The sequence below is a fragment of the Panthera onca genome, chromosome D4 (genome assembly GCF_046562875.1).
Source record: "Panthera onca isolate mPanOnc1 chromosome D4, mPanOnc1 haplotype 2, whole genome shotgun sequence".
Lineage (NCBI taxonomy): Eukaryota > Metazoa > Chordata > Mammalia > Carnivora > Felidae > Panthera > Panthera onca.
In genome coordinates this window covers 32,863,341-32,889,453 of record NC_138351.1, presented here as the reverse complement: position 1 = coordinate 32,889,453, position 26,113 = coordinate 32,863,341, and the positions used below count along the sequence as shown (strand labels likewise).

The window sequence follows — 26,113 nt, the reverse complement described above, 5'->3', positions numbered from 1 at the left end:
GAGAGAATGAATCTTAAACAGTCTTCACAATATGGGGCTCAATCTCACGACCCTGAGAATCATGATCTGAGCTGAAATCAAGAGTCGATTTCGACTCTATTGTTGCTAATGAATGGCAGATTACAATTTTGTTTTACTTTCACTAAGGGAGCTATGACAACATAGAAGTAATGGATGCATGACAGACCTAAAAACATGCCTTTGGCATGCTTAGATTTTTGGTATGAAGAGTGATATGATCAGTGGCAGTCTGGCTGTGGCTCTGAAATGATTTCTTCACATACAAGTTGTAGCTATAATGTGAGTAGCATTAGGCAGAGAAGAGATATATGGAGAATGAGAGGGAACAGAATACATGCAGAAGTACTGAGAATAGAAAGATGACAAAAACCTTATCTATCTTGGTTTTGCACTGTTTTACTGAGAATGACTAAGTTACATTAAAAAGGTTTACTCAAATTACTCAAGTTACCTGTAATCCTAGGATATAACCACACAAGTACTCCTACAGAGTACACCTAAAGGTTCTTTAAAAAAAAAAATTTTTTTATGTGTATTTATTTTTGAGAGACAGACAGACCATGAGCAAGGGAGGGGCCAGAGAGGGAGAGACAGAATCTGAAGCAGCTCCAGCTGTCAGCACAGAGCCTGACAGAGTACTCCTAAAGGTTCTTAATTCAAATCTAGATACATCAACATTGCAGTCTCAAAAAATGAGAATGGCTTAGACTGGTAACATGAAAGTCTATTTACTGATCTGTTAAAGGTCTTGTCTTGCTGTAATCTTGCACAATTGTGGTAAGAAGAGGTTAGGCAGAACGTTTTAGTCTGCCTAAAAACTTTATTTTTCTAAAATATACTAGAAATTGGGGGCACCTGGCTCAGTAGATACAGCATTCAACTCTTGATCTCAGGGTTGTAAGTTTGAGCCCCACGTTAGGTGTAGAGATTACTTAAATCTTAAAAAACAAACAAAAAATACTGGACATTGACATGTGGCATAAAGCCAATAAATTGCTTCCCACAAAAAATTCAGAAGAAAGTATGAAACAGTAATCTATTTGGAAAGATAGCAATTCAATCATGAATTAAAAGACCTAAAATCTTGCCCTACCTTTGTTACCAACCAGCTGTATGATATTAAGCAAATACAATATGCACAGTGAAAAGGTAGGGCTACGTTCTAATATTCTCATGATTATTTAAACCTCATTTATTACCTCCCAGAAATTCAAAGTTTAACCATCATTACTGTCAGGCTCTACTCATACGAAAGTAAGTCTCATTATTAAAAATCAATCTAAGTAGCCACAAAATTACTGAAATGTTATTTGGACAGATTTATAATAAGCGAAACAAGAAAATGGCAATAAAATGCCAAGGTGAGAAAAAAAATTTGTTTTTTTAAAAACAAATCTTATCATTTGAGAAAAATTCACTAAACCAGAAAGGATCTTAGATCAAAACTGTGGTCATGAAAATAAATTTGTATGATCTGCAGCAGCTTTATACTTTCTCGGAAGTTATTCCCTGGGTGGTTAAAATACCAATCAAGTACAATATATGTAATCTAAATCCATAAGAAAAATTCATACTTAAAAACTTTCCATCTGCCAGTGAGAGGGGATGTGCTCCAGGTTTCTCGATCTTAAAGATTTCATTTACAAATCTTATCTGGCAGTCATTTAATTTTCCTTCAGAACCCCTGTTTAAAAAAAGAAGAAAAGTTAACTTCTGCCAGCAAAATCTAAATCATATACAAATAATTAAGAGTCATTTAGGAAACCCACTGAACTTTGTCTATTTACAAATTGGGACTATAGCTATTCCAATCACTTTGAGCTTTCCAATGGCAGGTAAAGTCAAATAGTGACTAGTTACTATTCAAAATTAAGTGTAACTTTAGTGTAATATTAGGAAAAAAATTTATAGACTTCACCTAGATTATCTAGGAACAAGACAGTTTTCTTATAAATTAAATACTAGATAAAATGATACTCTATCAATCAAAATAAAAGATTTAAATATATTTCCAGTAAATACAGTAAGTTTCTGGGTAAAAAGTTGACCTCTTATTAAAAAGAAAAGTCCTTCAGATACCAAGCCATACTCCTCATAGACACAGTTTATACCTGTTTGCATAAGCTTCTTCAAACTTTCCGGCTGTGACTATGGACTTATATGTGGATTTCTCCTTTTAACATGTCAACTTTGGTTTATATTTTTGAAGTTTTGTTATTGGGTACACAGAGATTTAGGATTCTTAAACTGTCATAAAATGGCTCTGTATCTCTGTAACGCATTCTATATCAAAAGTGTACTTTTTTTTGGTTAGAATTTGCTTGGTAACTTTTTCTATTCTTTCACCTTTTAAAACTTTTAATGTCAAATATTCACAAATGCAGAAAACTGCATAGACAAATGTGTAGTATAGCCAATTATAAGGTATACATTCTTGCAGTCATCAATCATGACAGGAAATAGAACTGTTTACCTCAGAAGCACTTGACATGCTCCCTCCCAATCTCATTATTCCCTTTCAAGAGTTTTATTTACCTTAATTTTCTTAGTCTTATCACTTATCTGCCTAAGCATATGATATATACAGTTCTACCTGTGCTTTAAAGATTCTAACCTATCAATTTCCATGCAATCTTTTTCTTGCTTACAATTTGTTGAAGAACTGCTATTATTTGTCCTATAGAGTTTCCCCGCAGACTTGATTTTGATATGTGCATTCCCAAAGTGTAGTTTAAATAGGTTTTTTCCCCATCATTTGTATTTCTAGTAAGTTAGTAGTTGGATCCAGAGTAGAGGTCAAAAAACCCTAGTCTGCTGCCTATTTTTATAAATAAAGTTCTACTGGAAAAACTACTCATTTATGCATTCTCTATAGTTCATTTCGTATTATAGTGGCAGAATAGTTGTGATGGTGGAGACCATTTGGCCGCCAAAGGTTAAAGCTACCATCTGGCCCTTTGCACAAAACAATGGCCAACCCTTGCATTTAGAAATGCTTAATCAAATCCAGTTCATTTTTTGGTAAAACTGTTAATAGTGGTATACCAGGAAGCAGGAATCACTGCAGGTTATTTTGAAAGATGAACACCATAACTGTTATTCTCAAAACAGCTTGCTGAACTAGTTTTATTATTTCAGTGTGCTTGGGTTCATCACATATGCTATAGTTACCCTCTCCTACCTCTTGTATGGTGTTGATATCACACAGGTCTCATAGCTATCAGTTGTTTATCCCACCAGCTATTTTGGTGTTTGTAGGGGATACCACAATTCCCTGAATGGTTATAAATGTTGCCCATGACTTTCGGGTTAGATATTTTAGTTGTTCTATGTTTGTATGAGAATATCTAGGGAGATTAAAAATCTATGCTGTTGTCATCTTTCTAGAATTCCATCTATCCTTGTAATTTCAACTTGTGTGACTTCATATTTAAGGAGTCTTTCTTATAAGCAGCATATGGGTTTTGTTTTTATCTCCTCTGGTGATCTTTAATATTTAGCTCACATATAGTTAATACAATGGCTGACATATCTGGGTTTGTTTCTACCATTTTACTATATGTTTTCTATTTTATCTACCTTTTTGTTTCTTTTACTCTTCTTGATTGCTTTCTTTTGAATTATTCTAATAATTATTCCATTTTACCCTATTTTTTAATCTTTTAATATTTAATTATGTATTAAAATATTACTTTAATGTGGTGGCTCTTAGAGAATATACCAGGTAAAAATCAATCTACTTTTAAGTTCTCACTACTTCTCTGATCATATCAGAATTTCATAGCTTCATTTACCAACTTCCATCTTTTGTGGTTGTCCTGCATTTTATTTTACACATATTTTAAACTTCACTATTATTGTGTGTTGTGAATAGTTTATTTGAACTTACTCATACAGTTACCCTTCCTATGTATTTTCTTTCCTGTATTTCATGTCTCTTTAGTATTTCTTTTAGTGTAGTATGTTGGTATTGGATTCTTAGGTTGTTGTTTTTTTTTTTTTATGTCTTTTTTTTTCCTAGGATTTTTTTTAAAATTTATTTTAAAATTTACATTCAAGTTAGTTAGCATATAGTGCAATAATGATTTCAGGAGTAGAATCCAGTGATTCATCCACTATATATGACACCCAGTGCTCATCCCAACAAGTGTCTCCTTAATGCCCCTTCTCATTTAGCCCATCCCCCCACCCACAACCCCTCCAGCAACCCTGTTTGTTCTCTGTATTTAAGAATCTTTTATGTTTTGTCCCCCTCCCTGTTTTTATATTATTTTTGCTTCCCTTCCCCTATGTTCATCTGTTTTGTATCTTGAAGTCCTCATATGCGTAAAGTCATATGATATTTGTCTTTCTCTGACTACTTTCACTTAGGATAATATACTCTAGTTCCATCCATGTTGTTGCAAATGGCAAGATTTCATTCTTTTTGATTGTTGAGTAATATATACCACATCTTCTTTATCCATTCTTTATCCATTTATCTGTCAACGGACATTTGTACTCTTTTCATATTTTAGCTATTGTCGACAGTGCTGCTGTAAACCTTGGGGTGGCATGTGCTCCTCTGAAACAGCACACCTGTATCCTTTGGATAAATACATAGCAGTGCAATTGCTGGGTCGTAGAGTAGTTCTATTTTTAATTTTTTGAGGAACCTCCATCTGTTTTCCAGAACGGCTGCACCATTTTGCATTCCCACCAGCAGGACAAAAGGGTTTGGATTCTTAGGTTTGGTTTGATAACATCTTTATCTTGCTTCATTTTTGTAATCTATTTTCATTAGAAATGTATTTCTAACATTTTTTATCAGTGTTCTCATATGTTGTTCCATTGTGTTCTAGCTTACATCGTTTCTGATGAAAACTCAGCTCATATTCGTTTTTATCTTTAGTTTTCAGCAGCATTATTGCAATATGCCACAGTGTGTTCTTTGTATTTATCCTGGTTAGGGTTCACAGGGCTTCAATTTGGACTATCTTCTCCCATTTTTGGAAATTCTAGTTATTAGTTTTTCAAATATTGTTTTCACCCTTCTCTTCTTTGGGAACAACAAATAGATGTAATGCATACCTTTTGCCAGGTCCCATGTGTCCGACAGTCTTTTCTGTGTTGTTTCTCATAATTTTTTTCCATGTTTCAGTTTTGATATTTTTCACTGACTTGCCTATCACTACTCCTATCTTCTGCTATTAAGCCAATCTAATGAAGTCTTAGTTTCAGATACTGTATTTTTCAGTTCTAGAGTAATTATCTTATCGATTCCCAGTGATTTTTTTATAGATTCCAATTCTCAGTTGAAATTCTCCACCTTCATTTATTTTCTTGAGCATATTAATCATAATTATTCTAAAATCCTGTCTGATAACGTGAATTATCAGTATCACCTATGGGTCCATTTTTATTATTGATTTTTCTTCTGGTTTTTGATTATGTGGCCCTACCTTTTGGTACCATACTTTTGGTTCCATGGCAAGATAAATATAAAGAAAATATAATCGCATATTGCAATAATGCTGAAAACTAAAGATAAAAACAAAAGGAATATGAGCCAAGTTTCATCAGAAACAATGTAAGCTAGAACATAATAGAACAGCATCTGAAAACATGGACAAAAAATTTCTCAACTTAGAAATACAGTTCTAATGAAAACATATTATAAAAAATGAAGCCGAGATAAAGATGTTATCAAACCAAACAAAAATATTCAACAATATAAGTATAAAACATTAGAGGAGGCTTCAGACCAATCTTCCTCGTGCTGGGAAGATACTGTGGTGATTTAACATTTTATTCAGCAACTATGCTGAGGCAAGGCCTGTTTACAAAATGTAGTCTACATATTTGTCTTAGCCATCCAGTTTTCAACTAAGAGCCTTTTGTATACTCTGTGGGACCATTTCACCCAGTGATCACAAAATCTGTTTGCCTTCGAAGACTACTGAAAACTCCACTGTGCTTTTTACTTACATTTTTAGCCTCCTGCCCAGCAAAACCCCAGTATTTAGCAAAAGTCATGTGAGGAAAACAGGCCATATGTGTGAAACATCCCCAACATCTGCCAAAAGCTCAGTCTCCACCCTGCCCCCAGCTGCTTTCAACTAGATCTGCTCTACATCCATAATTATTAGCAAGGGTTCCCAGGGCAAAAAGCAACTACAAAAACCAACTGCTTTCTAAGGTTCTTCCCATTCCAGAGTCATAGGCTCTGGTAGTTCTCCTTACCTCTCTGCTTCATTAACATAACAGATGATAATGTTATTTGAGCTGGCTCTTCTAGTTTTAGGTAAAAATGCTAATCTACTGCCAGCTATTCCATCCTACCTGGAAACAGAAACCTTCCATGTACTTCATTAGGTGGTACAATAAATATCACAAAAACAGATTCAAAACTAGAATCACCTTTTCATTTATCTATCATTTCAGTTGAAGGCTTACCATACCGATTTCCTCTGAACAAAACTGATGAAGCCAAAACTGAATCTAATAAACCACCAATTATAAAATACATTATTTTATGTACTACCAAAAAAGAACTGGCCTGCAATGGGGTAGTCTAAGAAGAACTCCCAAAGTTAGGACTCTAAATGGAAGACAACTATAAGGCACACTATTTTATGAAATCATAAAAAAGAAAAAAATTTGAGATGAGACATCTAAGAAACACCCTCAAAGCTAGGACACCAAACGGCTCTTCTCACAGTTTAAGATAAATGGTAAATAAACCACCTAGCAGGTAGAGATAAAAAATAAACATGACCATTTCAATGTTATCAGTGGGTATAAGTAGAAAAAGTATCCCAGGAACTGAACCACAAGGTAGGATTCATGCAGGTTTGTAGATGCAAACTCAAACTCAATCTCTTAAAGAACACAACTTTGGTCCAATAGCAAGATATTTTAATTTGAGATGGTAAAATAAAGAAAACCGTTAATCTCCAATTCTATGAAATACTCTATTTACTTAATATTCATTATAACTAATGCCTAGAACAGGGCCTGGCACACAGCCAACAAAAGTCAAGGCACTAACATTTCAGTGGTATGACAGGCAGAATGATGGGTGCCAAAGATATCTATGCCCTAAGTACGGGAACACGTGAATATTATACTACATGGCAAAAGAGAATTTGTAGACATGATTAAGTTAATTACCTTGAAATAGGATTAACCAGGTAGGCCCAAGGTAATTACAGGGGAACTTAAAAGTAGAAGAGGGAAGTGAGTCAGAGATATGCAACGTTAAAATGGGAGAAGTAGGGCGCCTGGGTGGCGCAGTCGGTTAAGCGTCCGACTTCAGCCAGGTCACGATCTCGCGGTCCGTGAGTTCGAGCCCCGCGTCAGGCTCTGGGCTGATGGCTCGGAGCCTGGAGCCTATTTCCGATTCTGTGTCTCCCTCTCTCTCTGCCCCTCCCCCGTTCATGCTCTGTCTCTCTCTGTCCCAAAAATAAATAAAATAAAAAAAAAAAACGTTGGGAAAAAATTAAAAAAAAAAAAAAAAAGAAACAGTTATTAAAAAAAATAAATAAATAAAATAAATAAATAAAATGGGAGAAGTAGGCCATGGGCCAAGGCATTGGGAGGACTGTAAAATCTGGAAAAGGCAAGGAAACAGATTCTCCCTTAGATTCTCCAAAAAGTGACACATCTCTGCTGACACTTTTAGTCCAGTGAAATCCATATAAGACTTCTGACTTACAGAACTATAAAATGGTAAGTTCTACTATTTAAGCCATTTAAATTTATGAATTTGTTGCAGCAACAACAGGAAACTACTACAAGTAGGGCAAGAGAGAGAAATCTCAGGTGATAATACCACAAAGAAAGAGTAAGGAAACAATTCAATGCCCTGCATGTACATACGTAATGTTATACAACATTAAAAGCTTCTTTTGAAGTGATGTCTGAACAAACAACCAAGACAAGACACAGAGCAAGCCAAATAAGGATATGTGTGGAGCAGACCAGGCAGAAGAACAGCAAATGGCAAGGGCTCTGAAGCAGAAGCATGTTCATATGATTAAGCACCACAAAGAGGCCAATATGGTTAAAATACAGTAAACTTTGATTTATAACTTGATATGGACACCAAAATTGTAGTGTAAGAATGGTACAATAATAAGAATATCACTAAAGAGATGTGATGATAAACGAGTTGGATAAAATTTAGTAAGTAAAAAGCCCTAGAAAAAGGACACTGAGGGGCGCCTGGGTGGCGCAGTCGGTTAAGCGTCCGACTTCAGCCAGGTCACGATCTCGCGGTCCGTGAGTTCGAGCCCCGCGTCAGGCTCTGGGCTGATGGCTTGGAGCCTGGAGCCTGTTTCCGATTCTGTGTCTCCCTCTCTCTCTGCCCCTCCCCCGTTCATGCTCTGTCTCTCTCTGTCCCAAAAAAAAAAAAAAAAAGAAAAAGGACACTGAAAATAAAGTACATCCATAGCTTACTTTAGCTTTAGATAAAGGATTTTCTTCCTATAGGATTCAAATTCTACTTTTTTGTCTTTAAAGGCTAAGTTTTTGTTAAAAAAATTTGAGAGAGAGCGCACATGCGCACATGAGTGGAGGAGGAGCAGGGGAGGGGTATAGGGGTAGGGAGAGAGAGAGAATCCCAAGCAGGCTTGGTGCTGTCAGGGCACAAGCCTATCTCTGGGCTCAATCTTACAAACTCTGAGATCAGGACCTGAGCCAAAACCAAGTGTTGGACACTTAACGGTCTGAGCCACCCAGGTGCCCCTCAAATTCTACTTATAAATATCTAAACTAACATAACTTCATGTGGTATTAAATGAATATGCATCACAATAGAAACTGAACAAAGTATTTTGAAAAATGGACTTAAAACTCCTAAACTTTTGTTCTGAATTTTTTTCAAAGCTAAAATATAAACAGAAAATGATAAGCTAAAAATAGAATTTGATCGCTAGACAGTTTAAGCATATTCACTTTTTAGTAGTCACAGATTAAAAATAGAAACAAGCATGAACTTTAACTCCGAGTTCCCTTATCAAATATCCAAGGCAGATTAAAAATCATGTCCTATATTTACTACTTCCTTTGCACCTTCAATACAATAGAGAGTATCAAAGCTGAAGTTTAAATAAAATTTAGATAAAATCAAGTTCCTTAAAAAAAAAAATTCTATTTCAAGAAGTAGAAAATCTGGATTGCCCTATGATCATTATAGAAATTAACCAATTATAAAAATCCTTCCCACAAAGAAGGCTTTAGTGAGAAGTTATACCATTCAAGAAAAGGAAACAAAACTCCACCATAAAAGAATATTCTCATTATTTTATAAAATCTGAATAATTTGTGAAGGACAGTTAAATAGGAAAACTAACATGCAAATTTTACTCATTAACACAATGCAAAAATCCCACACAAAGTATCCACAAAATACTTATGTCAAACACTATAGATATTGGTGAGATTTTGAAAGTTTTTTTTATAGAGATAAAGGAGAAAAAAGATGCCTGCTATCATCACTTCCTTTCAACAACATACTAAAATGCAGTTGGTGAATAAAAGAAATCAAAAGACAAAAATGTCATAATTCACACATGATGATTATAATCATAAAGATTCCCCAAAAAATCGACATGTAAATTAAAACTAATAAATCTAGTAAGGCTACTAGATCCAAGATCAAAGGTTACTTGTATACCACTAATAAAGGAAAATGAAATAAAAATACCATTTACAGGAATAACAAGTAGTACCTGAAGTTAAATAAGGATAACAGACACCCATATAAGATCAGATCTCTGGACGGCATTAAATCAGGATCTACCATATAATTGCCAACATTCAATTATTTTGAACCTACAAAGACATTTTATGTGGTTCAACCTAATAAAAACATGAGAAAAACACATTAAAGACCTAAATAAATGGAGAACAGGCACATTCATGGATTAGAGTCAACACAATACGTATTAAATTCCCAATGGTTTTTATGTTTAAATTACCAAGATGACTTGGAAAATTCAAATAAAAGCACACAGACCTAAGAAAATAGAGAACTACTGAAGAGCAAGGTAGGAAGCCCTGTTGTATCATATCATTAAAGTGTGGAACTGCTATCAGGACACACAACATAGACCCATGGTATAGAACAGACATCAGATGGATGCATCAAATATAGTCACTTGATATGAGGGGATACTGAAAATCAGTGAGGGAAAAGTGGGTTTTATTTTAGCCTCTCTCCCTCAAAAATGGGCTTTTTATTTTTTTTTAATTGTCAAAAAATTTTTTTTTCATTACTGATAGAGAGAACAAGCAGAGAAGGGGCAGAGAGAGAGGGAGACACAGGATCTGAAGCAGGCTCTGAGCTGTCAGCAGAGCTCAAACTCACAAACGGTGAGATCATGACCTAAGCTGAAGTCAGATGCCCAACTGACTGAGCCACCCAGACACCCCTTCATTTTTTTTTTTTTAATGTTTATTCATTTTTTGAGAGACAGAGACAGAATGCAAGTGGGGGAGGGGCAGAGAGAGGGAGACAGAATCCAAAGCAGGTTACAGGCTCTGAGCTGTCAGCACAGAACCCCATGCAGGGCTCGAACCCATGAACTGTAAGATCATGTCCTGAGCTGAAGTCAGACACCCAACCAACTGAGCCGCCCAGGTGCCCCCCAAAATGGGCTTTTTAATAAATGATGCTAGGAAAAATGATTATCCATATATCTCAAGGTAAGTCAAACCCTCACACTGTACACAAAAACCTACTTCAAATGGATTAAAGGCCTACTAAAGAAAGATAAAACCACAAAGCTGCTTAAAATAATAATGCATTCTGGGCAGAAAAAGTTTTTCCCCTGCCAACGCCATGTTTTATTGAGATGTAATTGACATAAACTGTGTAACTATACACCATAATGATTTGATAGATACATATACTGACAAATGATTACCACAAAAAGTTAACTTCCATCACCTCAGATAGTTTTAAGGTTAAGAATATTATTCATAACATGAAAAAAGCAATAAAAGATATTTTCTCTACATATAACTGAAATGGCCAAGCCCCCCAATTAGAACTCCTAAGAAATTAGTAATATAAAAAAAAATCAGTAATACAGACTACCTAATAACAGACTGCCTAGTAACAACAAAACATTTATGTTTGGAACAGAGTCCTCACAAAAGATATCTAAATTGACGATAAACATAAGGTTATCAATCTCCTTAGTAGTCAAGGAAATACAAATCAAAACCATAATGATACACTATTTTATTCTACACCCACCTGATTACCAAAAATTCAAGTCTAACAAAATTAAGTGTGGATGAAAATGCAGAGCAATGAGACCTCTAATACTGCTATAGAAGTGTAATGTGATACAGCCCCTTAAATATTTGGTCCTACCTATTAAAGATGTACAGGTTTTACAATCCAGCAATTCTACTTCTAGACAAGATGCATCCCACAGAAATTAATGCACATAAGCACCAGAACACGGGGATAATGTCACAACAGCAAAGTTTGGAACAGCTCCAAACTATCAATGTCAGAATACATTTATACCTTCATTCTGATTTTTTATCCACTCTTTCTAGTAATGAGAAAAGACTTTTAAACATGGGGAAAAAAAAATTCTATCCACAAGCCACATACCACACTGGCTCCTTTTTGGCTCTCATGTTCCTAACACATCTAGTAAATACTTAAATGACAGGGGCGCCTGGGTGGCTCAGTCAGTTAAGTGTCTGACTTTGGCTCAGGTCATGATCTCATGGTTTGTGGGTTTGAGCCCTGAGTCGGGTTCTGTGCTGAATGCTTCCTCAGAGCTTGGAGCCTGCTTCAGATTCTGTGTCTCCCACTCTCTCTGCCCCTCCCCTGCTCATGCTCTCACTGTCTCTCAAAAATAAGTAAATGTAATAAAATAAATTTTAAATAAAAATTTTTTTAAAAAAACCTTAAATGACAGAACATAACGTGTTACAGGACGGCATGTTGCACTACTGGGAGAGGCATCACATAATTGTTCTAATTGTTTGCCTATCTATAATTTCCACTCAATTGTAGTTCTAGTCCCTAAAGCCAGGGTGCTCCACTCTAACTGTACTTCAGAATCACTAAGGGAAAACTTTTTAAATAGTGAGCTGTTTTTTTTTTTTTTTGTTTTGTTTTTTAACTCTATGAGTACTGTTACCTCTTCCTATTAAGTATACATGCTGTTTTTGTACTTCCTGTACTCAAGTACATTATAAGGCTCCCTATATAACCAATTTATATAGATGCCTTTTCTTTTTCTTCATGATTTATATCCTTATCAGAATTTCAAGCTGCTTGGAAGTCTGTGAGTTACATCTTTACCTGGAAGTGTGATTCTGTTTGTAGAAAGTTCAGAAACCATTTTCTAAAGTATAAGTTATTATCAGCACCTCACATTATTTTTCTTTATTGTAAGAGTCAGCAAACTTTTTCATCAAGAGTCAGAAAGTAAGTACTTTAGATTTTGCAAGCCAGGGAGTCTTATATTTTCAGTACACATTACTGTAATGGTATGCATTGCAATCACTGAACAATGTTTTTCAATACAAAAACAGCCATAGATCATGTGCAAATGGATAGGAATTCCAAAAACTATTTTCCTAAAATCAGGTAGCCAGTAGGCTATAGTTTATAGACTCCTACTTTGTATTACTAATCATAAGCAGATGCTTGACCTCTGATTTGTTACAAGATAGAACACAGCCATTATATTTAACATATAAATTATTATCTATCCAATATATATTATATATAATAATTCTGTTAATCAGAATTTGACAAGCGTTAGTGTGGCTGCTTCGTATATAAATACATACATATTTATACACACACACACACACACACACACACACACACACACACACACGCACAACTGCCAGGGTCATTCTAGAATCCCCACTGCTCAACAGAAATGTTCTTCTAAGAATTCATTCTACAAAAAAAGCAGAGCACAAAATACATAATCCAAGATTGTTTACTTAAACATTGTAAGAACTAGAAACAGTTTAAGAGGCTTTTCAAAAAGTAAATTAGTGAATTAATGATGGAAATAGCGGTTAAGTAATTTGGCATTTTGGGTGACGTTTTACATTTTGAATTCTCTTCGTTAAGCTTGTTAAATTCTGTAAACTTAAGAAAATTACTATGAAGGAAAATTTCAGCTAGTCTTACAAGTACTGCAGATAGCTGATTAGGCTGATAGTCACTGCTACTACATCAACATACATCCTCTGTGAGGTAAGCAAGGATTTCTCTAATACTCAGTTATTTCCAAGATGCTTTCAAATAGTATCTCCAGTCTTAAAGCAGTGATAGACATTTAAGGGCCATTCTTATAAAAAAAAAAAAAAAAGAAAAGAAAAAAATCTCAAGAATTTGTATAAAATAGTTCTCTTTTAGTATGTAAATTTTTATCTTTCATAGATTACATCTTTTTTACTGAGGAACATGTGAGTAATACCTAAGAATTACATTCCTTGATTACTTCAGTAATTATAGGGTATCAGTGTAGAGCATCTTACCCTAAGATAATATTCACACGAAGTTCTTTTTTGGTTCTTGAGATGGTCTTCAGTGCAGTAATTTCTGCATCAAACCAAAATCCTCTGTTACTAGGATTTTCTACAGAGTAATTAACCATTACCACATCACCAATATTTAGTTCATTCCATTTCAAATTGGTTCTAGCTCGTGGTCGAAGATCCTTGACATTTATTTCTACAGTACCACTTTCTGGATATCTGAGGAGAGAAAAAGAGAAGAATCACATAAGAATGTTGCTTATGGGGGGCCTGGGTGGCTCGTCAGTTAAGCGTCAGACTTGGGCTCAGGTCATGATCTCACAGTTTGTGGGTTCAAGCTCCACATCAGGCTCTGTGCTGAGAGCTCAGAGCCTGGAGCCTGCTTCAGATTCTGTCTCCCTCTCTCTGCCCCTCCCCACTCACACTCTGTCTCTCTCTTGCTCTCAAAAATAAATAAAAAAACATTAAAAACATTAAACAAAAAAAAAAGAATGCTGCTTATGATTACTACCAAAGACGAAACCTATATGCAACATATAAAGAATCAAATCATTCTTAATTTAACTTAAATGACATCTTTTCATGATTTTAATTGCCAGAATAAAGTTCTTGCTAAAATTTTAGTAAGACATTCTTTGCTAGCTTGAGGGGTGCGGGTAGGGGTAGGTAAAAAACACAAGTTCTTCTTATTCCATTTTTTTAACCTAAACTTAAGAATTACTTTAACAGTGGGTACCTGGGTGGCTCAGTCAGTTAAGTGTCTGACTTTGGCTCAGGTCATGATCTCACGGTTTGTGAGTTTGAGCCCTGCCTTAGGCTCTGTTCTGAGAACTCAGAGCCTGGAGCCTGTTTCAGATTCTGTCTCTGTCTCTCTCTCTCTGTCCCTCCTCCACTCATGCTCTGTGTGTCTCTCTCTCTCAAAAATAAATAAATGTTAAAAAAAATTACTTTAACGGGACTAGATGTGGACCTCTTCCTGAACTTGAAATCAGTTTGAGATTTGCTGTTTGCTTTACACAACTTAGCACATTTCAATAGCCTGTTTTTCCAGAAAGAGAGAGGTAAAATTCTAGTTCTTACATGTAGCCATGTAGTCTAGTAATGGCAAAAAAAAAAAAAAAAGAAAAAGAAACTTGTATATATCAGAGAGTGGAACTGTGTGAAATAATTCTAGCAGAGTCTTGATTTTGTGCTTCTAATGGTAAGCTTAACATAAAAAACAAAACTGATCTGAACCTAAAGCTTTAGAAGTTTTCTAAATTTTCAGTCCTAACCTCTGGTATCAACAAGGCCAAAGACAGCAATGTAACAGTCTGTAGTGGTTTCTATAAAATTAAGACCGGTTGCCCCTATGTATTGCTTGGGAGTAGGGGGCAAAGAAATGAGTAATGTCTGGTTCCTACTCCTGTAAAGCTCAATCCTTTGGGTAGGCCAAACTACTGTAATATAATGGTGTTTCTCAAAGTATGATCAACAGAATCAACATCATCTGGGAATATGCTACAAATGCAAATTCTTGGGCTCTACTTTGGATCTAATGAGTCAGATAATCTGGGAATAAAGCCTAGCAATTGATTTCACAAATCCTCTTAGTAACTGAAAAGCATGCTCGAGTCTGATAACCTAGTGTGCTCTAAGAATACAAGAATAAGTAGCATAGCCTACTGTGACAGTATTAAGAAGGTAGAAACTAAGAGTAAAGACCATTAACCCTTAGCCAACTGAGTGGCCTGCTCAAAATGTAAGTGGGTCTGAAATTGGAAGCATCTCTAGCAGAAAGCCTTGGTTCTTCTGAAGAAGCCAAGTACTATGAAAGCCTATGACTCTCACAGTATATTTAACTCATTTAGAGTAAATGGGTATTAATTCTAGGTGGGATCTTTAGTTAATCATCCAAAAATCTCAGGATTAGCAAAGGGCCTCAAAGTGGATCTCGTCTATTTACCTTCTTATTGCCTTAATTCCCTTCTACCACAAGCCTTCCAAAAAATCACGTAACCTCTGCTTGGACTGTGATGAGAGGGCAGTTTTTTTTTGTTGTTGTTTTTTCAAATTTATTTGAGAGAGTGCGAGCAGGGGAGGCACAGAAAGAGAATCCCAAGCAGGCCCTGCACCTTCAGTGTGAAGCCTGATGCAGGGCTCTAACCTGTGAATAGTGAGGTCACGGCCTGAGCTGAAACCAAGAGACCACTGCTTCACTGACGGAGCCACCCAGGTGCCCCAAGGGGGTAAATTTTAACCCTAAGAAAAGCCATTCTATCTTCACATAGCTCTGACATAAAAAGGAGAACATACTTGATACTGGATCAAACATAAGCTTTGGAACTCATTCTATGCCCAAATTCCATGAAGGAATCCATATACTCTATCCACAGAAGACTTAATATTTGATGGTCTCAATGTCCCCACCACCCTCAATCTTCTCTTCTAAGTAAAAATACCTTCAACTTACAGAAAAAGGTTTTGAGTCCTTTATCATCCTGGTGCCTTCACTGACTGAGTTTAAATTCCCATTTTAGCTTCCTGCTATTGGGACTCCCTGGGAAAATTCTGTACCCTTACTAATACTCTGTCATGTGTAAAATGTAGCTTAATGATAACTAACTGTATGTCATGTGGTTGTTTTGAGAACTAAAATGAGAAGACTTGTAAAGTGCTTACAATAGTACATAATAGGCTAAGTAAATGTTAGTTAAGATATTGTTATTATCCCACAGAAATAATCATAAAGAAAGAAACTGACAATTACAACATCAGGTTTATGGTTCTGCTCTTCTATTTCAATCCCATTTTTTAATGGTCAAATCTTGGGGCGTCTGAGTGGCTCAGTCAGTTAAGCGTCAGACTCTGGCTCAGGTCATGATCTCATGGTTCATTAGTTCAAGCCCTGTGTTGGGCTCCGTGCAAACAGCCCAGAGCCTGGAGCCTGCTTTGGATTCTGTGTGTCTCTCTCTCTGCCCTCCCCTGCTTGTGCTCTGTCTCTCTCTCTCAAAAATAAACATTTAAAAAAATTTTAATGGTCAAATCTAAATTTAGAAGTCTCTAACACTTGGGGCTTATACACTCATGTTGTTTCACAATGGTTTGGTCACAAAAATAACCAACATTTCTCCTAATCTGTAAAATGAAGTTAAACTAGATTTTTTTTAGGACTTCTCTAATTTTGAAGTTTGTGAACTTGTTTCCTGCTTCAATATTCTTAAGACCATATAAGAAAACTATTCTTTTAGATGAGATTCCTTTTTCAGCTGTAATGTGAAAATTATACTTTGACATCATGACATTATCATGTATCTCTGTATGTTTAATACAGGAAGAAAGCATATTTCAATGGCAAAACAATTCTCCATTTGCCTAAGTTTGTCAAAAGTAGATACTAAGGAAATATTTTAAAGTAGAAAACTTGACCAAAGTTTCAAATTTGTATATAAAATCATGTTTATCAGAGACAAGGCAAAATAAATCATCCCATACACCACAGCAAGGGAATATAAGCTATATTTGCCATGGAAATAAATTTGTACAATTTCATAACAGAATTATACATACATATACTCTATATGTATATACTACTAGTCTATAGAAGGTAAGTCATGAAAATTAAGTATACTTCTTCTAATTCCAGCCACAAAAAGATGCTAAGTCAATGTTGTGTATAAACACAAACATGGAAGGGGCACATAAAACTACCCTTACCAAAATCAAGAGCATGCCAAACACTCAAATATTATTACTATTTACCTGAGCATCTTCATCTACAGACATCTTAGCGTAAACAGAATAGGAACACATAAACTCTACTATAATCCCAATTTTCTTCAGACTCACATATCCAACATTTCTAACAGGTATCTCAGAAGCACTTCAAATTCAAGGCAACTAAGATGGAATTTTCCCATCCTATAATCTGATGTTTGGTATTCTCTGAGCAAACTATTCATATTCCCAGAAACTCAGGAATTACCCAATTCCTCTTATAATGGCTTCATCCAGTAAATAAGTCCTCCTTATGCTATACCTTTGACACTACTTTAATGTAATTGTACCTCCTTAGTGAAGACCTGCATTTCTCTAAGACTATTGTCAAAGCCCAACATAGCTCCCTGTCTTTATGATCATACCTCAAAATATTTTTTGAAGTTTGATAATGGTCTGTTCACAGGTTGAAGGAAAACAAGTATTCTCAAACATTGCCGATGGGAATACAAAGTAGTATTGTCCCCTTGTAAAGAGAAATTTAGCAATAACCAGCAAAATTGCCTATGTTTACCTTTTGATCCAGAATTCTACGTCTAGGAATCCATCCCAAACATAGATAACAAAAATCCTTGTGAAAGGACACATTGGTGGACGCCCTGGTGGCTCAGTCAGTTGAGCATCTGACTTTGGCTCAGGTCATGATCTCATGGTTTGTGAGTCTAAGCCCTACATCAGGCTCTCTGCAGTCAGTGCAGAGCCTGCTTTGGATCCTCTGTCCCCTCTATCTCTGCCCCTCCACCATTCCCACTCTTTCAGAAATAAACATTAAAAAGAAAAAAGGACACATACACAAGCCTATTTATATATGTACTATCTATAATAGCAAGACTAGAAACAATCAAATGTCCATAGTAGAAAACCACTTGAAATAACATGATACAATTACATAACGGAATATTATGTTCCTATAAAAAGGAACAGAATTGTCTACAGTGAAATAATATATATGGAGAGCTCTATAGTAACTTAAAAAAAAAAAAGCAAGATGCAAACAAGTTTATAGTGTGCTACTTTATACCTAATAAGTGTGTGGAAATGCAAACATAAAAATACACTTGTATACATATAAAAATAGATGTGAGTGTATGTATGTGTATATATACGTATATATGTTTATTTTGAAACAGAAGGATAAACCAAAACTAATAAACATAGTTACTATAAAAAGAGGTAAGAAATAGAAGAAACCGGGATGGACACTTCTATTCATATATCTTGTTTTGGAGATTTACCTATAGATCATGTAATGTTTTATAAAAGCAAAATATAAAAAAAATGTAAGAAATTCCTTAAAATCAAAAGCACGATGGCTTAAATACATAGACAGGAATCACTTTAAAAACACTAAATTAACAGTACACATCCCATACAGGGTTGTTTCCGAAGGACATAAAGTAAAAAACAAAAGCACCAACTTTCCAATAATCATATTGTTTGCAATATTACTACTGCCTATTCTGAAACTACAATGAATAGGATAAAGCAAATCAATGGTGTTATTAGGAACCATGCTGAAATTTTCAAGAGAAAAAATAATAAATGGAAGATTAAAGAGATTAAGGTATAACCCTTTAAATTTAACTAGAAATAATATCAATATAAAATTATGGTATATTTAGTATTTCCCAGCTGTGTCCAGTCAGAAAACCTAAAAATATGATTAAACAAGTATGGAGCAGCCCAGACTATGCACTCTAAATACCATCTCTAAAAAGAACTAGAACTCCACGAAGAAATGGCTGAATCCAGGCCTGTGAAGGAAATAGAAGAGCTGGGGACTCCTGCTGTACCTATTTGCAAAAAGCCCTCAAGAACTGTTGTGTGAAAATCAACCCAAAGGAGCCTCCCCAGGCCAGAGAGGGGACAATTTGGGCACAAAGAGCTTTAAATCAGGTTAAAATCTATTCATAATGACACTTAAGATTTTTAATCTTGTTGACCAACCTTTGGAGGATGATAAAGAACTTACTCTTAACACTCAAAAAGTTCAGGAATCAATAGTTTATCCTTTTATATATGAACCAATTGCTTGTTAAAGTTCTTTATGAAAGAATTATAGCTAGTAAATGAGGGAAAGATAGAATGAGGTATCATCCTTTTTGCAAGACAACAAAATAGTGGATACAGGTAAATAGCTGTAGAACCATTAAAAGCTAACAGTAGGGTGCCTGGGTGGCTCAGTCGGTTAAGCATCTGACTTCGGCTCAGGTCATGATCTTACAGTTCGTGAGTTCGAGCCCCACATGGGGCTCTGTGCTGACAGCTCAGAGCCTGGAGCCTGCTTCAAATTCTGTGTCTCCCTCTCTCTTTCCGCTTCCCCCGCTCATGCTGTCTCACTCTCCTCCAAAAATAAATGAAAACATTTAAAAAATTTTAAAAAAAAGCTAATAGCAAATTTCACAATAAATGGATCAGGATGACAACACCGAAATCTTAAGACAAAAAAAGAGAAAAAAGCAGGTATTATGTGCCTCCCCGTATCTTACAAAAGGTAAGTAAACATCATCTCTCAACTAGTCTTATCAAATAAGGAATTTTAATAAGCTTTCAGGAAACTAACATTAACAGAAAAAAAAAGTTAAATACCACTACAGGGTTGTAATCAGGAAAGCCCAGACTTTGAAAACTGAATAAACTGTCACTTGCCTTGTGCAAATAAATTAGCAAGGGAGAAAAATGGGTGAAATCTGTAGGTTGAAACTTAACCTATCAATTAAATGCAATGGGTAGATTTATTTTGCTTTTGATCCCTATTTGGACAACCTAAATATATTTTTTGAAAAGACCAGACTATTGACTGGTCATTTGATATTCATGAATCATTACAAATTTCATGTGGGATTTGTTGGCTTGCTAGGGTCCCCAAGATTCAGTGATTTACTACGGAAACTCACAGGACTCTTTTTCACAAGGTTGTTTCCATGGCTATGATTTACTGCAGTGAAAGGATACAAAGCAAAATCAGCAAAGGAAAAAAGGCACATGCGGTGAAATCAGAAGAAATCAGGTACAAGCTCAGAATCCTCTCCCAGTGGAATCACACAAAATATGCTTAATTCCTCCAGCAACAAATTATGACAACACGTGTGAAGTATTATGTACCAGGGATGTGTAGTAAAGAATACTCAAGATTTTTATTAGGGGCTGGTCACATAAGCACTCAATTCCTACCATGTACCAAAATTCCAGACTCCCAGAAGCAGGTGTTCAGTATAAACCATACTGTCTGCAGTTTAGACACAGTGAGTTTGTTTTTTTAAGTCAGGGAATGGTAAGAATCCTCTTGAAAGTGAATTTCTCAAACACCAGCCAAAGGTCCACCGTACAAACAGACCTTTTAAAGAATATCAGCCTGAGATCTGATATGTTAGTTCTTCTCTTATACACTTTAAAAAGAATCCTGTCAGCTATTTTGCCAGCTGAATGCCCCGAGATGTTAAGATGAAGGTGAACCTTTAAAAGCTATGGAGAAAGAGTTGGACTAGATAGCAAAAGCCCTTAGACCATGTTGATCCATCACTTTGAAAGAAGAAAGGAGAGTTGGGCAAGAAAAGCATCAGAATGTGGTACAACTCTGACAAAGTTGACCAGTCCAACAGTGAGCCCTGTACAGAAACTGACTACATGGTCCCATAGTGAGCAGAAACTGCCAGGTCACACACACTAACTCACTGGAGGATGCCTGGAGAGCGTGATCTTGGCTCAAACACTGCGGCAGCTATCTAAGTGCTGTTGCTAAAAGTTATCAGCTAACTGCATTCATTCCTTGCAGCTAGTCATTTTTTTGTTTTTGTTTTTTTCTGAAGGGAGCAGTGCACCCACCATAGCTACTAAGGCCATCTATAAGACCATTTACTGGTTGAGATGAGGTAAGGTTTGAGACTTGCTTCAAAATAATCCAGTGGTGGGGGCGCCTGGGTGGCGCAGTCGGTTGAGCGTCCGACTTCAGCCAGGTCACGATCTCGCGGTCTGTGAGTTTGAGCCCCGCGTCAGGCTCTGGGCTGATGGCTCGGAGCCTGGAGCCTGTTTCCGATTCTGTGTCTCCCTCTCTCTGCCCCTCCCCCGTTCATGCTCTGTCTCTCTCGTCCCAAAAATAAATAAAAAACGTTGAAAAAAAAAATTAAAAAAAAAAAAAAAAACAAAATAATCCAGTGGTGCCTGAGGATGCTGGTTTAAACAACACTGGCTAGGAGTTCATAATGGTTGAAGCTAGGGCATGGGTTTGTTATACTTTTCTCTCAATCTCTGAATAAATTTAAAGATTTCTATAATAAATAATACAATGCTTTGTGGTTCAGGTTAAAATCCAAACAAAAGGCTCATCCTGCTTTTTCAGTTTTCCCATATATGTACAAAATCCAAAAAGTTAACACTCATGGCTTACTGTGAGGATAAATAGCCTGCCCTAGCCCACCATATTCCTGGCTCATATTCCCCAGATGCAACCATTTTCAATTCTTAGCTATTTCTTTTATTTACATCTGTATTTTTTAATAACATGCTTAAACTTTGATTTTTTACTTTAAACTATTATTCTACCCAGTCCCCATGTATAGTTCATTTGTCTCCATTCTCCTCTTCTTTATAATTGCTAACACATAGTGCTGCTTTAAGTGTGCACATATATTTACAATCCTTGGAACAGAGGTATGCTATTCTAAGCCCCATTTTACAGATGAGGCACAGAGGTTTTCTGGACAGGAGCAGGAAGCAGAGACATGATTCCAACTCTGATGATCTAAATCCCATTCTCCTTCAACAAACTTTTTCTTGTGTTTTTTTTTTTTTTTTAATGTTTGTTTGTTTTTGAGAGACAGAGAGAGAGAGAATGAGAGAGCAGGGGAGAGGCAGAGAGAAAGAAAGATGGGAGAATCCAAAGCAGGCTTGGAGCTGTAAGTGCAGAGCCTCACGTGGGGCTTGAACTCCCCAACTTGAGATCATGACCTAAGCTGAAATCGAGTCAGATGCTTCACCAACTGAGCCACCCAGGCACCCCAAACTTTTTGTTGCTCTTAAGAATATTATACAAACTTTATAAAACTATGTTTTTTATGATTTTTAAAACATGTTGATTAAATAGTAATCACAAGAAAATAAAGTATGCTTTAATACCTGTCCTTTCTTCTACAGCTTTGTTTTCTGTTGAATGCTTAACTGTTCTGTGTTTATCATTACTTTACCTCCATTCTGCCCCTGTTAAAACTCCTGTACATTCAGACATTTCAGGCACTCAACCAATCTTTCATCTTTTTTAGAGACCTCACCCTAGTCTAACCTGGACTAGTGTGCTCTGTGCTCTGTAAGCCTATACCTGTTCCACAGCTTCATGCTGGGATCTCCTTTCATTACTTCTTATTTTCCTAACACGGTCTCCCTCTTCCTTGGTTTAAACTCTGAGCAGGGTGGGAGTAGTTAAAATGCTCTTTCATATAAATTAACCAATCCTCTTGTTCTCAGTTTTGTTCCATATGCCTACCTCCAAAGTAGCTCGTAAATCCAAGGCCTGAGCCTTCCAAAGGTTCTTCAATGCCAATTTAGTTGCTTGTTGTTGGCTTCTCATCCTTTAGGTTCCAGTTTTCTCCAGCCTGCTAAGTTAGGTATCATTTACCTATTAGCTTCGTACCTTCCAAAAGTTAGCTGCTTTCTTTTCTGTGTCCTTTATTCCTATTTCATTTGTTATCCTTGGGGTTTTTGCATCTATTCTTTTACTGTCTTCTAGGAGGGTTTAAGAAGTGGAGACAAACAGCCATCTTAATCTGCCATGTTTAAATGAAAAGTCTTTACTCACCTTTAGTTTTACTGCTTACTACTCACCATATACCTCCTACACTCCAGCTACAGTAATCTACCCTCAGGTAACCCTGTTATGTTCCCTACTTATCCTTGGTACCCTGCTATTCTCCTTCAGGAATACAAAAGTTATCTCCTCTACCTTGTACTCTTAGAGCCCTAGGTACTCTAAAAGCTAGGGGTGCGTATTTCTATCACAGTACTTACGACTTTTCATTGAGGAGCAGGTACCATGTTCAAACTTAAGTGTGTTTGGGATATACCAGGTCTACAAATGTTTGGAAAGATGTAATGCATTAAATAACAAAGTCTACTTTTATATAACTAAGGCTCTTAATCAACTGTAATAAACTATGACCATTATATTTCGAAAAGATCCTTCTGAGTCTCCTTCCTTGAGCTAGATACTTAAGCAGGACCACAGAATTCTATGAAGAGCTAATACCGGCTTTTTAAAGATTGTTTTTGATGTTCTTAAAAACAAAAACCCTGGGGTGCCTGGGTGGCTCAGTCGGTTAAGTGTCCGACTTTGGCTCAGGTCATGATCTCGTGGTTCACAAGTTCGAGCCCCGCGTCGGGCTCTGTGCTGACAGCTCAGAGCCTGGAGCCTCCTTCGGATTCTGTGTCTCCCTCTCTCTGACCCTCCCCCCATTCATGCTCTGTCTCTCTCTGTCTCAAAAATAAACAAACGTTAAAAAAAAAAAAATTAAAAAAAAAACCCAAAAAACAAAAAACCTGTAGTCAGTTCAACTGTTAATTACGCCAGTACTCAAGACAGCGATAGGCAGTCCCCAAAACACCATTCTCCCCATCCCTTGAGGTCCAGTGTATAGTTGAAGACAACCTCTGCAAATTGGCCCAAGCTGCGGACTTTTTTCAGCATTTGCACAGGGGAAAACTGTAGGCGACTGAAATATTTTACAAAATGTTGGATGACTGAACAACTTCTAAAACAGGGCTCAAGACATCCTCAAAGACTGAAACACAGAGAGACAGGAATCTATCAAGGTCAACTTTACCTACATGGTGCCGAGGGCCAACTCTATAACGTACCAAAGTATGAAACTAGGGTCCTTCTTTCTCTTATATTACATGACTTCCTGTTCTCAGAACCTAAAGTCAAGGTTTTACTCTAATGTAAGATAAATCGTTCTAGTTAGCTACTTGCATTCTTTAGAGTTTAGACTACTTAGATAAGCTTAAAAATCTGTAAGCTTAGGGGTGCCTAGGTGGCTCAGTCGGTTAAGCGCCCAACTTCAGCTCAGGTCATGATCTCACGGTTTGTGAGTTCAAGCCCTTCATTAGGTTCTGGGTTGTCAGCACAGATCCTTCGGATCCTCAGTCTCCTTCTCTCTCTCTCTGCCCCACCCCCTTCTCTCTCAAAAATAAATATTGAGAAAAAAATTATAAAAAAATCCCTGTTTATTGTTGAATCACTATGTTGTACACCTGAAACTAATATAACATTGTATGTTAACTATACTTAAATTAAAATTTTTAAAAATCCCTAAGCTTAAGTTTCTTCAGTAACATTCGCACTGCTCCAAATATTTGGATATCTTTTAGAGCTATCCTTCAGAGTACATGCTTTTGATTATTCTAAACTATGTGAAATCTTAGCAAAAGCCAAGTCTGTTTTCAACTCAAAAAACCACCACTGAGTAAAGACAGGGGAGTTAAATTTAAGGGAAATTGAGTATTATTCTTCAAAAATAGGTTTATTACTACATTTCCTTATGGGGCTTGTAGGCTAATGCTAATTTTAGACTCAAACTGTATTAACAAAGTGGTATCACTGAAACTTTCCTTCAAAACGTGGCTTCCTGGAGACAGCGTGCTTAAATAAGAACACCATTCACCTGGAGGCATGTTCTAGTTTAGCACGTCTTTAATGTCATACCGCATGCAAAAAGCATTTCTTATTCTAATTGATAACATTACTAAAATGTTACACCTTAATGTAACACCTTAATAAAATGTCACACCTTAAATGCAAAGCATACTCAGACAATTAAGAATAACTTATAATTGCTTATAGTAGGGCTTTACATATTACACGGTAATATCATTTGTATAAGACATTAACAATGGTAGATAACTACCGTTATATTTTAATAATATAAACAACATAATTATGTTAAATACCTATGTTAAAGATAAAACTCTATTATTTAAGAGTATCTACCAACCTGGCTTTAATAAATGAAATGTAGAAAGTTTGATTCTATTATTACTGGGTACTTTTCAACATTATTAGGGAAAAAAGCATAGGTCAAGTAGATATTTACTTGAAGATAAAGAAATTAAAGCTGCAAGAGTTCAAACAAAACAAAAACTTACCAATAAACCAAAGACCTAGAATTCAAACCAAATTCTGATTCTAATGCCTGAACTATGAAAGAACTACCACACTGAAAACTTAACAGGTCTCTGGGGTACCTATTTGAAAAGCAGATTCCTGGGTCCTACCCCAGGTCCACCCTATACAGGAGTGGGGGTGAATTTAGTGTCTCTCTGGAATCTACATTTTAAACAACTTTCCTCCATGAATCTGAAGTGCTGCTGACCAGCCTTTTGAGAAACACTAATGTAAAGGGACAATGTATAAATTTAAAAAGGTGAGGGTGCCTCGGTGGCTCAGTTGGTTGAGCCTCTTGATTTTGGCTCAGGTCATGATCCCAGAGTTGTGGGATCAAGCCCTGCATCGGGCTCTGTGCTGAGCACGGAGCCTGCTTGAGATTCTCTGTCTCCCTCTGCTCCTCCCCTGTTACCACACACACACTAAAAAAAAAAAACAAAAACAAAAACAAAAGGAAAAGGTGAAATCAATATGTAAAGTCATTCTTCTAAGCAGTAAGCAGAAGAGCAATGATAAAGTTACAGCCCTAACTTCTTCTGCCTCCTTCTGATTATAATCCATTCAGAAAATGGCATGTCAGAGAAAGTTGGAAGGAAAATAGTCTAAGTCTTTGGAAATACACATAACAATAGGACAGTTTGGACCTCTCATTGTTGCTCCCTATACTCA

The 26,113-nt window shown here is 36.2% G+C and overlaps 1 protein-coding gene across 2 annotated transcripts in view; it reads right to left on the bottom strand.

Moving 5' to 3' along the window:
- UHRF2 (ubiquitin like with PHD and ring finger domains 2) overlaps nucleotides 1-26,113 on the bottom strand; it is an 83,083-nt gene that overhangs the window by 32,643 nt on the left and 24,327 nt on the right. For both annotated transcript variants that reach the window (XR_014135945.1, XM_060609800.3), the window contains exons 4-5: nucleotides 13,537-13,755; nucleotides 1,596-1,705 (exon numbers count right to left, since the gene is read on the bottom strand). Coding sequence is in view for 1 of the 2 variants with exons in the window: in XM_060609800.3 (XP_060465783.1) it covers nucleotides 1,596-1,705; nucleotides 13,537-13,755 (329 nt within the window). In the remaining variant the exon portion in view is untranslated. The remainder of the gene's footprint in view (nucleotides 1-1,595; nucleotides 1,706-13,536; nucleotides 13,756-26,113) is intronic.